This window comes from Pyxicephalus adspersus, chromosome 2 (genome assembly GCF_032062135.1).
Source record: "Pyxicephalus adspersus chromosome 2, UCB_Pads_2.0, whole genome shotgun sequence".
Taxonomy (NCBI): domain Eukaryota; kingdom Metazoa; phylum Chordata; class Amphibia; order Anura; family Pyxicephalidae; genus Pyxicephalus; species Pyxicephalus adspersus.
The window spans coordinates 80,723,826-80,738,009 of NC_092859.1; the positions used below are offsets into that span (position 1 = coordinate 80,723,826).

Below are 14,184 nucleotides of genomic sequence, written 5' to 3' on the forward strand. Positions count from 1 at the left end.
GAGAATTCCAATACTGAAATTTTTCTCTAGTAATATCTGGATTTGGCACCCCCTGTATCACAGAAAACAATGGCCCTGATTTAATAAAGCTCCCCAAGGCTGGAGAGGATACACTTTCATCGGTGAAGCTGAAACCTTGAATGGATCTGGTTCAAGATTGAAAACATTTGCTAACAAAGAGCAAATGAGTTTTAAGAAACCCATTCCAGGTTTCACTGATGAAAGTGTATCCTCTCCAGCCTTGGAAAGCTTTAATTAATTAGGCCCAATGTTTCTACTGTATCCTAAATATATCATAGGCAGCACGGTGGCTCAGTGGTTAGCACTTTGACCTTTGGAGCGCTAGTTCCCAGGTTTGAATCTCGGGCAAGGCATGGAGTTTGCATGTTTTCCCTGTGTTTCCTTAGGTTTTCTCCGGGTACCCCGGTTTCCTCCCACATCCCAAAGACATGCAGTTAGGTTTATTGGCTTAACCCCAAAATTGGCCTTAGACTGTGTCAATGACATATGAATATGGTAGGGACATTGGATTGTGAGTGTCACACAAGGAGAGACAGGACCACTAGGAGGCGCTATGGCTTGCACATAGGTGGTGTAAGCCCTGAGAAGGGCCAAGGCGCAGAGTCTAAGCAGTAACTAGGTCTTCTTCAGAGCCTCTGATGGTGAGGATGTTGCGTCGTTTGGTACTGCCAGGTTGCGGTCCTTGGACACACCAAGGTACCACAAGGTACACCAAGGCACCACAGTACCAAATCACAAAGCAGAAGGATAGTCAAGGAAGGCCGGGGTCGAGGCAGGCAGCAAGCAAGAGACGTCAGATCACAGGCCTGGGGTCAATTGCCAGGGATCCAGAAGACAGACATCAGTGACACAGGGGCCACTGCGGGCACAGGGAACACAGGAGACACTGGAAGCAACAGGAGGCACAGGAGACTCAGGGATCCACAGACAGACAGGAACACTGGAACAGCACTGGGAAGGTGGCTGGGAACCAACAGACTGGACAATGAGGGGTTAACACAGGAGCTGGACAGAGGAAACTAGCTCAACAAAACTAGGGGCTCGGCACAATGGAGACACATTGCACAAACACTGAGTGCAGTGTGTGAGCTAGCTAAACAGCCAGGGATGAAAAACGCTACTTTCTGATTGGCCAGGGGATTGAGCGAAACTTAAAAAAACTTGGGATCAGTGGCACACCCAGAGTCAGAACTGCCTGCATGCACAGGGGAGAGAGGCCTGTGCTTTAGCGCGGAAGAGGTAAGTGTGACAGTGAGCTTCTTTGAGGGACAGCTAGTGACATGACTATGGACTTTGTAAAGTGCTGCGTAATATGTAAATAAAAACTGTTTAACAATATTATTATTAATAATACCATTTTGTAGCCTTTGTAATGGCTTCAGTATGTAGAACAGGCAGGGAAAACAGCGATCCTACTACAACTAGCTAATGCCAGGTATTGCATACATTATATTCGTATTACATACAATACAGAAGGCATATGTTTTCTTTTTGTGATATTGCTTCCAATTGAATTTTCATCTAAGTTTCTGTATATTTTAAAAATAAAGTATTTGATTATTTGATTTTTGATGTTAGTAGAGATATATAGATGAATAATTTAAAAGAATTAATTTAATTTAATTTAAATTCAAAATTTAAAAGCACACAGTGAATGCATGCTTCACAAAAGTGCACGTGAATTTGCTCTGTGAGAATTGAGGTAGGTAAATGTACTTTATGTAATTGAAAGGACATGGGTGATGTAATGAAAGTAAACTACATATAGTAATAAGTGGTAATGCTGTGATAACAGCACTTTTATTTTAAATATGTGTTAATCCAGAGCAATGCAAAGTGAATAAAGCACCATGCTTACCATACAGAGCAAGCAAAAAAAAAGAAAAAAGGTTTTCAGAAGATCCATTTAAAAAACATACCTGCATTGTCTTTTCATCTCTTGAACGTTGTAGAGGTGTGGCTCCTTTATAATCTAATATGTCCACATCAACTTGTAAATGCAAAAGAGTCTGAAATAAAATGCCAAAGCATTTTTCATGTTAATTTTTATAAAAGTGTATGTTGAATTGTGTGTATCTCAACCCTCAAATCTTTTGTTGTACAAGTTTGGATAGGGCAGGTGTCACATTAAAACAGGAAGTGAAAGGATATCTACTCAACAAGATCAGAAGCAGAAATTAACAATATTTTAACATTGTAAACAGTAATACTTTCAGTTATAAATACAAGGCATAACAATATGAAATATACAACAGAAGCTATTCTACACAAACCCAAATAAATAATACAGGGAAAAAATACCAGCCCTATTTCAGAAAGTTGTAACACTTTCTATAAATGCAATAAAAACTAAAATCTTTAACTTGTTAACTCACATGAACCTTTGGGCTCTGATTATAAAACAGGGAATCAGATATTCCCTCAAACATTCCCTAGTGGGAATCTTCCAGGTCAATCTGTTTCAATGGCAGTAATTGATTCCCACAAGGAATCTGACAAGCAAAATGACAAAGAAAAGATTTTCAGTGACAAACTTAATTCTATTTGTTAAACATAAACAAATTTAGAAATTGATATCTGCAACACACTCCCATAAAGTTGGAAGAAAGGCAAGTTTACCACTGGCTCACATCCCCTTTTTTGGACTTTTTCAGTAACTGAAGAAACTAATTGTTGCAGTTTATCAAGTTGAATGAGTTTTGCCCATTCTGCTGTATACAATATTTGTGCTGCTCAGCAGTTAGTCGTTGCTGGTATCTTATTCTCCTCTTTATAATGCATCAGGCATTTGTAAAGGAGACAGATCTGGACTGCAGGCAGGCCAGTAAAGCACACAGACCCCAAGTCTAGGAAGCCACACTTTTGTAGTTTGTGCAGAATGAGGCCTAGCATTGGTGAAAAATACATGGAATTCCTGGGAAAAGATGTTGTCTTGATGGCAGCATATTCCTCTACATCAGTGGTGCCTTCACATATATACAAACGCCCATGCCATGGCCAGTGATGTACCCTCATACCTTCACAGATTGTTGCAGATAGTTGATAACAGTCTGGATCTGGGTCTTTTTCATCTTTGACACGTAGAATCTGGCATTTAATTTTACCAAAAAATGTGGACTAATTTTCATTGACTTTCATTCCAACTCAGTTGACCCAGAGAATTTGCAGATGTTTCTGCACCAAATTGATGTATGACTTTGCATTCTACAGTTTCAGGGAGCATTTCATACAGAGGTGATACACTGAAAAATCTGCAGGGCCTATCACCACAACTCCTACTTTATATAGAATGGTTAATAATCCTTTTAATGTGTTTTCTTTTCTTTAACTCCCCTGGTGTTCTAATTCTGTCAGTATTTTCATGCAAAAGTGTTGCATTGTTTTACATTATTTTACAAATTTATTTTACATTGTAGCCTTATAATTCCTAGGTACAACTCACCGAAATATTTCCAATATTCATTAAATTTCATATTAAACTTTAAATAAAAAAAACACAAAAATCTAGTAAAACAAAGAGGGCATAAAAATAGTGAAACCTGTAATATAACTGTACAGTAGCATGTATTATGTATATATAATGATTTCTTTGTATTTGTATTGGACTAAATACTGTTATTTTGTATAAAATTCAGTACAAAAGGTATTTGAATTTCCAACTGCGCCTCCTGCATGAACGAACGCATGCACCGACGTCACTGGGAAACCCCAGAGAACGTCTCTGATGTCGCCGGGAGAAGATCGGAGAAGGAGGACGTCACCCGAGGACATGGAAAGACGAGCAGGAGGCCAAAGGAACAAGGTAAGTGGGTTTTTATATTGTTTTTAGCGACACCGAGTGTGACTCGGGATAACCACTTTTTGCAAGTCAAATCCAACTCGAGTCACACTCAGGAATACCACCAGGGGGGTAAATGACTTAAAAAAAAGGCTAAGCCCCTCCCCTCCTGTCTTTATCGCGCCCGATCGCGCCCGATGTAAAGACAGAATGGGAGCGTAGAGCCTCCTGGGATACATACATTACCAATCCCAGAAGGCTTTGGGCAGCTCCTTCTGTCCTTTCAGTCATTGAAGAAAAGGCGCCGATCTCACGCATGCACAGTGGGATCAACTTTTTTTTCTACAACTACAGCAGGCTACGTCTCCTGATCTTGCACCCGTGAAGTGCGAGATTGTGTGATGTAGCCAGAAGTCAAAAGAAGAAGGCAAAAGATGGCAGCACCCCGCACTTAGGCTGTGCTGGGTCAAAGCAAGAAACCAGGACAACGGAGGACCATATAGAAGACTCCAGAGGGATCGAGGGATCGAGGGATCTGCGGAAGTAAAAGTAAGTGACTTTTTTTGTTTTTACATTAGTTCCCCTTTAATTACAGAAACTCCTGGTTTAATAGGTAATAACTAGTCATGTGGAAGGTAAATAATAAGCCAATAAACCTTTTTTTTCTAATGCATGATTGGTTGATGAAAGTAAGGACAGCTTCACCTTGCAAAGATTAGTTAACATTTACTTTACTAAATTACTCTTCTCTACTACTTCAATATTTTAACATCTTTAAGTCAGCCCACTTTTAACAGAAGAGATTTGTATAATTCTGAATACAAAAAAATAATGTTTCCCTAGACATTAGAATTTTAGAATCTGTGGAGGAGTAATCATTTCCAATTAAATAATGCAAATAGCTAAGAACCCTTTTGTTTATGCACATATTCCTTTAAACTCATTAAATAGTTTTCCAATCCAGCTAGTTTAATTACCTGAAATCTGTCTTTATTTGTAATTGTCATATGCCTGCTAAATGCTGACAGCGCAGTAACAGGATTCTCCCGCTATTTCATAAAACGTCCATGTACTCCCCAACAACTCTAAAACTTCACTAATCAGCTCCTAGCACAGCTTAAGAATACTTACTAATAATGATTTATATAAAATAAAGTTCAGATCTATCTGTACTCCTGCTTCATTATCTACTGTATACTCCAAGACTTTAGAAACAAAAGCAATATCATAGAAAAAATTTAACTCTAAAATTCACAAAAATTAGAATGCTACTAAATATGTCTACATCTACTTATAAATAGGAAATGATAGCAGTGTAATTTCTAAAGTACGGGGAAATATATGCATGTAAGCAAAAGTCTAAATAATGTATGTATTGCTTATATACTTGGATTTTAAGTCATTACTACTGTAATAATCTAAATCTAAAAAGAACATATGATCTATAAAATCTAATACTTTAGATGTAATATTCATAGAAACTTCAGGCGCAAAGTTACACAATAATAGAATTTGTACAGTATTTGTATCTCTTTAAATATTCTAAGAGAAAAAAAAACATAAAAATCACCTCAATATGTTTTAGCTCCCCAAAGTAGGCAGCAGTATGCAACAATGTGCTTCCATCAATGCACCTGAATAATAAAAAAATAATATCTAACTTTAATAAATGTATTGTCTAAGCATTTTAGTTTGATTAAAAATTAAATCTGTACTAATCATGTATGTAGCAAATATCTGACTATAGCTGATTCTGATATAGCTGATTGATAATTCACAAATATTACAGTAAAAACAACCATGTGTGAGGGCTGATTCAGATAGTCATTGTTATAGTGCCGTTTGCATTCAAACACAACATTCTCCAATATAAAATTTGAATATGAAATGCAGCAAAAAACTGCACTTGACCTGTTTTGCTTGCAATACAAATGCACTTTAATAGAATCTACTGTATCCAAAGCTGAGTTAGAGGGCACCTGTAAGTGTATATGTAGTTCTCACAACAGCCTTCCACCAAATCCACTTTTATTAGGACTTCCTAGTGGCTGCTTGCAATAAGAAACATTGGTTCACTGCACAGGTAAGAGAACAGGCACTGGATAGGAATCATGCTTGCTACGTGCACAGGAAAAGTAACTTCCATCCAATCCTAACTGTGGACTTGGAGAATGACTGTCACTGACTAGTGTGAGACCTTCAATCTTCAAGGGCCACAGAGGAACTGTCAGCAACAGAGAGACAGGGCAGTAATTTGCTGGTGTGAGGAAGAGTGTGTGTGTGGGTACTTAAGGGGTCCCTTGCATAGGTCACCAAAAAGACCAGATATGGTGGAGGAGCATAGCTTTTGTCATCCATAACTTTTGACTGAGCACAGAATGTCTATCGTCTTTTTCCATGCACTAATACCAGCAAATAAACATTAATTTAATCAGATCTGTCTTTAAAGTCCCTGCCCTAATTTTACCAGCCTGTGTTTATAATTATTGTTCATGTTTTTATACTGTCACTAGCAGAATCAGTCACCTAAGATCTAGCTTGAGTCTAATTATGCGACTTGACCTTTGCATATAGGCCAGATTTACTCTATGAAATGTCTATTATGTATACAAAATGAAAAAAAGTTATTAGTGATATATTGAACATGTACTACATAGCTTTTGTAACAAAAGTTAGTTATTAGGAGTACTAAGTATGCTATTTAATAATTATAGATTGTAGTACTTGTTTGCTCAAGAATAAAATCATTGCATACAAATGACATCACTAAAGAATATGAGAGTTCCTTGGCATGGCAGTTATTTGTAGGGCATCCCTTAGATTTATATCATGAAAAGAAAATTTGCAAATGCCATGTATATAAGTAAATATGTACTGATTTAAACTAATCAATTAATAAAGAAATTAATCAAAGTCTAGGGAGTGGACTTTGGGAATCTTGAAGAATAATTTAAAAAACTTTTTGCAGATTCCCAGTTTGTTGTGGAATTTTGTATATGAGAAAATTCCTTTTTAAATGTCAGAGTTTATATTGTTTGTGATTTGGTGCGCTTTTTGGTTTAACAGCTGTTCAACATAATCCCAGGTACGTTGTTTTTCTCATTGACTAGAGACTGTTAACTTAAAAGTGAATAATCACTTTGTAAAGTAAATGTTCATTTAAATTAGCAAAATGGTAATTTATGTTAAACAATTACATAAAAACAAAATATCAGATTTTGGAGCATTTGTTCCATAAAGTGGAACATTTATTAAGTTATAGGAGACATTTACAAATATTATTAGTGAATAACCAGTATTCTGGAATAGGGATGAGCGAGATTAGTAAGTGCGTGTAGGGGGTAGCAGCAGTTCCGAAACAGACGTAGAGGACAGGCAGCAGCAAGAGCACCAACAGACTGGGGATGGAATGGGCCACAAATCTGCCTCATGTCAGTCCCAAAGAACACACAGACAAGTGGACACAAGCAGGGGAACAGTCAGTGACGATGTGACCGTGGGGGAGATGGAGCTGAAGCAGATGCGGGGCACCCAGCAGACGCAGAGGCGGGCAAAGTAAAACAGCAGCAGAGTGTTTGCACGCACCTCTCCAGTGTGGTCCTTTTTCATGCTGAAAGACAATGAGGGGTACGTAGCAATCTGCATCCTGTGCCACAGGCAGATTTGCAGAGGACAGGCCGGATCACATTTGGGTACAACATCCCTGCTTTCCCACATGCACAAGAACCACAAAGTGGGAGCAGTACTTGTGTTCTCTTGAAGGAGGTGTACCCACGTCATCGTCTCTTTTTCCACCTCCATTGACTCCTTCTACACTTCCAACTGTCATTGCTACTACATCTCAGGAGGTTGGTGACAGCCAGACTTTAAGCTGTGAGGAAGTATCAGCTTCCGGCCACAGGTTTTGTGGTGTCAGACGACGTTTATCGCCCAAAGATGAGTACTCCAGTGACCCCTTCAGCTCCCCTAGCTACCAGTCCCTTCAGCCCACTCTACCAGAGTTCTGCGCAAAGCATCAGGCTATGGGCCCAACCAACAAAAGAGTCATCGAACTCAATTCATGTCTAGCCAAACTATTGGCCTTGCAGCTACTGCCGTACAGTATTGTGGACTCCCTTACATGACCTGATGGCCTGTGCCAAGCATCGGTGGAATATACCAAGCAGGCATTACTTCTCCCGCACAGCTGTTCACAGTTTTCATGCACCTGTAATGGGTAACCTCTCCCGGGCATTGGCATTCTTGGTGTCTAGTCAAATCCAAGTCACCATGGACAGCTGGACAACCAGGCACAGAGTGGGATGCTACCTGTCCTTCACCCCTCACTGGGTGGCCTTGCATAGCTCAGTGGGCAGAAGTCTGCAAGAGGCATTGCAGCACCTGGTATCCCCACCAAGGGGTGTGGTGGGAAAGCATGGGCCACCCCAGTCCTCTCCTTCCTCCTCCTTCATTCCTTCTACCGGCAAACCCTTTCTTTTCGACAGTCTTCCTGATAGGCCAGCAGCGAAGAACCCCTTGGAAGTTCTAGGAAATTTTCACAAGACTGTCAGAGGCCTCGCTCAACCCTATTCTGGAACTTCCCCTAAAAAATAGCAGGGCAATTCCTGGTATGTGATGATCCCTAGGCACATAGCCTTATAGTTGTATATCTGCAGTGTGAGATCTAAGACATGGTTGCCTCTGACAGCTATCCTTAGAAGATGTGGATTTAGATTTTACAATGTTACTATTGTGCTACTAAGTGTTCTTGATGGAGGTTCAGGCATTAGGAAGCAAAGTCCTGCCTCCACCAAGGTGGCCACCTCTACACAATGGGCCTGATTTATTAAAGCTCTCTAAGGCTTTGCCCAATTACACAATACAGAACACCTTTGTAAGGAGAAATATTCAGCTGCAAGAGGTCCATAAGCAATACTAGTAATACATCCCTTGTCCGCTGCCTGCCTTTTTTGTGCCCAGCTTTCAGTGTTCAATTTCTCCTTGACAATTTTAGCCACACTACCTTTTTTCTTAACCCCTTAAAAGCTCTGGGCTAGGCCTAGCACCTGGTCATGCAGGCCCTGCGCCTAATTCTTACGGCTACGTGCCTCTCTTACTAACCAGTAAAAAGATCATATTTTACCTTTACAGAACTGCTTCAGGTCATCACGTAATGCAACTGGAACCACTTGACTGCTAACGCTTTGGTCATGTATGCGGTATCCCCATTCAATCAAAAGCTATACAAAATAAAAGTATAATTGTAGAACATAAATTCAAACCATTTGGTATTCTAAAGCATAGAATACTAAAATCCTCTATTCTGGTGTGTTTTATTACTTTATAACCTATCCAAATGCTGTAAAAAAATGAAGTTAGATATTGTGAAAAAAGCTACTGTTAACTTTCAAATAAGTTCAACAGTTGTATAGAAAATAACATATATTTAAAATTATTGCTATTTTTTTTAATAGTATGATTTATAATAAATATCATTTTAGGTAACAGGCTTAAAATTAACAGTTGGCTGTTTTCTTCTATAGAATTCCAAAAAGGAAGTTAGCTGTGAGTAGGAAAAATGATTGTGCATTGTACAATTGTACATTTATCTATTAATATAATAACTTATTAAAACATCTTTATACAAAGCTCTTTTTAATTTATGTTTAGCTGCTTTATATCTCATTCATTTTTTTTAAAGAAAAATAATTACATCTAAATATTACTTAAAATAAATACCTGGAATATTTCAGTTCCGTAATATATCAGTTAGAGGGCAGGGACACAAGAAATGGTGTTAGTGGCTTTAGTAGCATTCCTATCCTGCCCCTCTACAGTTGCATACTAGCTAAGATATAAAGAATGACATTCTGTTGCTTGTACACAATCAGCCCTGCAAAGTTTTACTGTCCTGGCCATGCTATTGCATTACAGGCTCAAAGACTTCTATGAAAGCTGTGTCCCAAGCCCTAAGATGCTCATAGATGGGTTCCATAAAAGCCCATAGGGTTGCAATGAGTAGATGTTCCCTTGAATCTTGGTAGGAATGCATTCATGGAGTCAAAGGTGGGTTAGAGGTATATATAGGTACGGAAATTGATTTTGAAAGGGTTACTGAACAAATGTTAAATTGGTTGGAGACAGGTTGGTGTTGCCTATAAGAAAATACTCTCCAGTTATTGCTCTCTTTTCAGTACATTTGCTGCAGGTGACTACTGCAGATATGTAGAAAGTATTTGGCCAGGCCTGATAAGCCTTACAGACAGGTTCTCTGACCAGGCAACAACAAATTTACTGTAACTGTGTGATGCTGATAAACTCCTGCAAGGACAGTCACATTGGTAAGCAGTTTTGAAGTTGTTAAAAATGGGTGGGAAGCCCCAAAAATGCGTGTTTAGTTGAGTCTGGTAAAACTGTCTCTTTCAAGATCTCCCTTTTTCTCTCACTCTCTATTACAGGTTGACAATCAAAAATCCGGCAACCCCCGGACCTAAGGAGTGCCGGATTTGCGAAAATTCCAGATTTTTCTTGTATACTTACCTCCACACACAGGCAGCCTTTCTCTCGCAGCACAGCGGACATCTGGCACAGTTCCAGGGAGCAAGCAGCAGGGACAGGTATATATATATATATATATATATATATATATGTATAATAAAACATTACATCTAACATTTTATTAGCTCTACTGTTCCATCATTTGTCCAGTGTCCTCTAAATGCTTGAAGACACACTATCACAAAAACTAATTATTATTGAGTGATATGCTGTAATCAAGAAGCATATTAATTCTTGCCTTACAAATATCTTTGTGTTTTCCTGCTAAAGCGTAATGAAATGGTGCGTGGTTAGTCCTGTCTTTTTTATTGACAGATGCTCCGTTTTCCAAAAGCAGCAATGCACTGTCCTGTAAAAAAAATTGGTCTTCACAAGGGCACCTTGCAAGGGGTGATTGGCAATAGTGCTCTTTAACACAAGGTGTCCCCATGTTGTGACCCTCAGGGTCACCCCATCTGAGGGGAAAGGATGGAGAGTCTGTGTTGTGAAGGCAAATGGTGTCCAAGAGAGGGCAACCACAGAGAAAAGGGGTCATGGCTGTCAGTAGGAGGATGTGGTTCAAGGTCCAAACAAAGGTCAGGGCAGGTGGCAGGCAGGCAGATTCCAAAGTCCAAGCAAAAAGTCAGGGCGGGCAATCCAGGGTCCCAGAAACATCAGGGGAAATAACAATAGCGAACAAATGTAGACTGGCAAGGTAGCTGGTGCTGGCATTACTGCTAAGGCTAAAATAGCCTGTGTCCCCTTAAGGAGGTCCTTTTCTTTTGTATGCATCTATATACACATGACACTGACAGACACGTTATCCTAGGGAGAACCTCTGCAATCCCTGTCAGGCTGTGACAGAGTGGGTACCAAGCTGAAGAAAGGTGCAGGGTGCCACGGGATGATTCAATGGAAAATGTTGTGGCAACTTACAAGTAGACACTTTGAAAGTAGCTACAAGGGGTCTGACTTTAGAATTTAACTAACATTCCCCTGTCCAAAGACAGTAACTATTGGGGTCACATAGTTCTGGCTTTGAAGCTGTTCCCACATTTCCACTTTTCACCACAAAATCTAACCCAGAAGACTCGTGAAAGACTGAACTCATTGTAAAATTTAGTATCATCCAGTCATATCTACCTACAGGAGAAGACCTAAAAGAATCCAGTGCATCCATGTAGCTGGCAACTGTATGGAAAGTTAGCCTAAAGTAACCAGCCTCTGAAGAGAAACTGAAAAAGTTTTGGTTGATATAGGAAATACTATTAACTTTTGTTCTAATTAATGTAAAATAAAGCTAAAGCACCATCCTGTTATACTTTGCAAGCAAATTAAACACTGTGCAGATCTTCAGAGTTGACTAGGACCACGTGGGTGAGGCTTTTCAGAATCAGGTTACCCACAACTGGTCTACATGGAGCTCTGTAGCAGAACTATAAAACTGCAAAATAAATTGTATCTTTCATAAATAAGTACAAGAAGGTAAAATAAATCCCAGTTTGAATAAGGATTAAACATTTAACCTAATTTCCTGTATTTCTCCTCTAAGACTGGGTATGGCCTTGCCTTAGTTATATTGATTATACTCACAAAGAATCCATTTTGGCTGGCCAGGTGCAGAGCTACACAGCCTGAAGACATTTCCTCTGAGTTAATTAGGTGCGGGCAGGCTTCCTTGAAAAAACTGAGAAGGTTTTCTATTACACTGTACTTATTCTCAATTACAGCTTGGTGAAGTATCTTTAACCACTGGGATGTATTTCCTGGAAAGACCTGATATAAAAATCTACAACAGAAAAAAAAGAAATCTTTACATGTAGATTGCAGTTTTATTTACAATATATATTGCATATCTTGAAGGTTACCCATGCTGACCTCTTCTTCTGTAAATACCTCTCCCCTGGCTGTCATGCTGATACAGTTTAGCTGGTGAAAGCTAGACAATTTGCATTTTGAGAAATAGGTCAGTATGGCAGCCACTAAATTTCTCCCAGTACAGAATACATGTAATGCCAAATGGCTAATATCTAGGAGGTGAAGAAAGCAGTATAATTTACAGTGTACTGTAACCAGTCAGAAATTAAAGTGGAATTTCAAGCATATATAAAAGTCTTTTTTATGTAATAAAAAGTCATTAAACATCAAAAAAAAATCACTTGGGTAAGTAACTTAGTTTGACTTGGAATTAGCCTCTTATAATTCCATGTACAGTAGAACAAATGAACAGAAAAAGAATCTGATCTAGATCTGCAGCTTGCACATGTAGTGTAAGGTACCTGTCAAATGCAGGGGGATATTTCAAGTCTAGGTTGTCTGGCTGCGTGTTGGAGCATACCTATGCACAATATCTGGTGACACTGTCCGGGCATATGCTTACAAAGCATATATACAAACACACTGACAGGAGGCAAGAGGGAAGTGAACAGAGGAATGAGTTTATGACTCTGCTACTGTTCCTTTCCCATTCATTGGCTGCAGCACAATAAAGTTGGGTCACCAGTCTTGTCTATATTGTCTGGTAGGGTTGTATAACTATATGGACTTGGACAGAAATGCAAATCCACTGGCAGGTAAAACTGAACCCTGAATATATGTATTTCAATTGTGGATTCATCTATTTATATATTATAGTGTTGAAAGATACCCTGTCACTTTGTCTATTTAGTGACAGTGTCTATGAAAAGCCACCCCAACCTCCATTCCATATTTTTTTTAGCTCTCCAGGCATTCCTCGCTATTTCTTACTCTGTATCAACTGCTACCAAAATACCCAGTGCTAGTTGGAGTCAGTGACAAATAATGAGAGACAGAGTTTAATGAATGACCACTGGACCTGAATGGTACATCAAGTTACATGACCTGGGGGAACAATGCAGATCAGGAATGGAAGTCAGAAACCCAAAGTGCATAATTTTTGCGCACTTTCTGTGCACTTGGGTTTCCTCTGGGCACCCAGGTTTGCTCCCACATCCCAAAAACATACTGGTAGAAGAACTGACCTTGTCATGGTAATGACAGGAGAATGTTAGGAACGTAAGTTTGCGAGCTCCCCTAAGAGACAGTTAGTGACTCTCTAATAGACTTAGGGCTGTATAAATGCATAGATTAAAAAAGAATACTTTAGTCCACATACTTAAAAAAGTAAGCTTTTTGAAAATGTGTTTAATATGATGTAGAAATTTTTAGAATTATTGATATATTTTACATTATTGTGTATATATTTTATGATTTTTATTCATAAAGAAACTGAGCCCTTTATTACTTGGTTCAGAGATGTCCTGATCAGACATGCCCAAGGAAAATTGTCACACACACAAGACTAGATTCAAATCCCTGACAAAATCTTTATCAATTGCAAACTATAGAGCTCCTTAAAAAGATTGTTTGTTTCACAGAATGGGTTTTACTGCAAATTGTCTCCTCTGCTTTTTCCGTTGACAGATCAAAGACTTTTCTGTACTCACTGTGTTGATTACTTTTATTTTGCTCTGAACCAGAAGTGCTTCAACCAGAGCGTGTCCGGTTCTAGGGCATGTAGGAAAGATTGGGTATATGATCCCTCTACAAGGGTCATCGCTTGCCTTCCTGAATGAAGTGGGAGAAACAGAACAACTAATACTGCTTAGTAATTCTAAATACGTACAGGGACTTTTCTTTTAGCATCTTGTTTTCTGAGTTACTTTCCAGAAAAATCTATTAAAAAAAAGAAACAGATTTAGAACTTAATAAAAAGATTCAATATGTGTATTTCAATTTTAGCTGTGGTTAAATGTTAGCAAGCAAATTGATATCTCACATTACCAGGAGTTCAATAAAAGTGAATGGTTTGGATAGGTGCTTTTCAGTAATGCCTGTACTGACCAATT

At 38.9% G+C, this 14,184-nt stretch overlaps 1 protein-coding gene across 1 annotated transcript in view; it reads right to left on the minus strand.

The window, feature by feature from the left end:
• Nucleotides 1-5,429, minus strand: part of LOC140323828 (transient receptor potential cation channel subfamily A member 1-like) — a 28,989-nt gene extending 23,560 nt beyond the window's left edge. Inside the window, exons 1-2 of the mRNA XM_072401211.1 lie at nucleotides 5,370-5,429; nucleotides 1,941-2,030 (exon numbers count right to left, since the gene is read on the minus strand). Coding sequence (XP_072257312.1) covers nucleotides 1,941-1,946 — 6 coding nt within the window. The 5' untranslated portion in view covers nucleotides 1,947-2,030; nucleotides 5,370-5,429. The remainder of the gene's footprint in view (nucleotides 1-1,940; nucleotides 2,031-5,369) is intronic.
• Nucleotides 5,430-14,184: the final 8,755 nt, after the last annotated feature.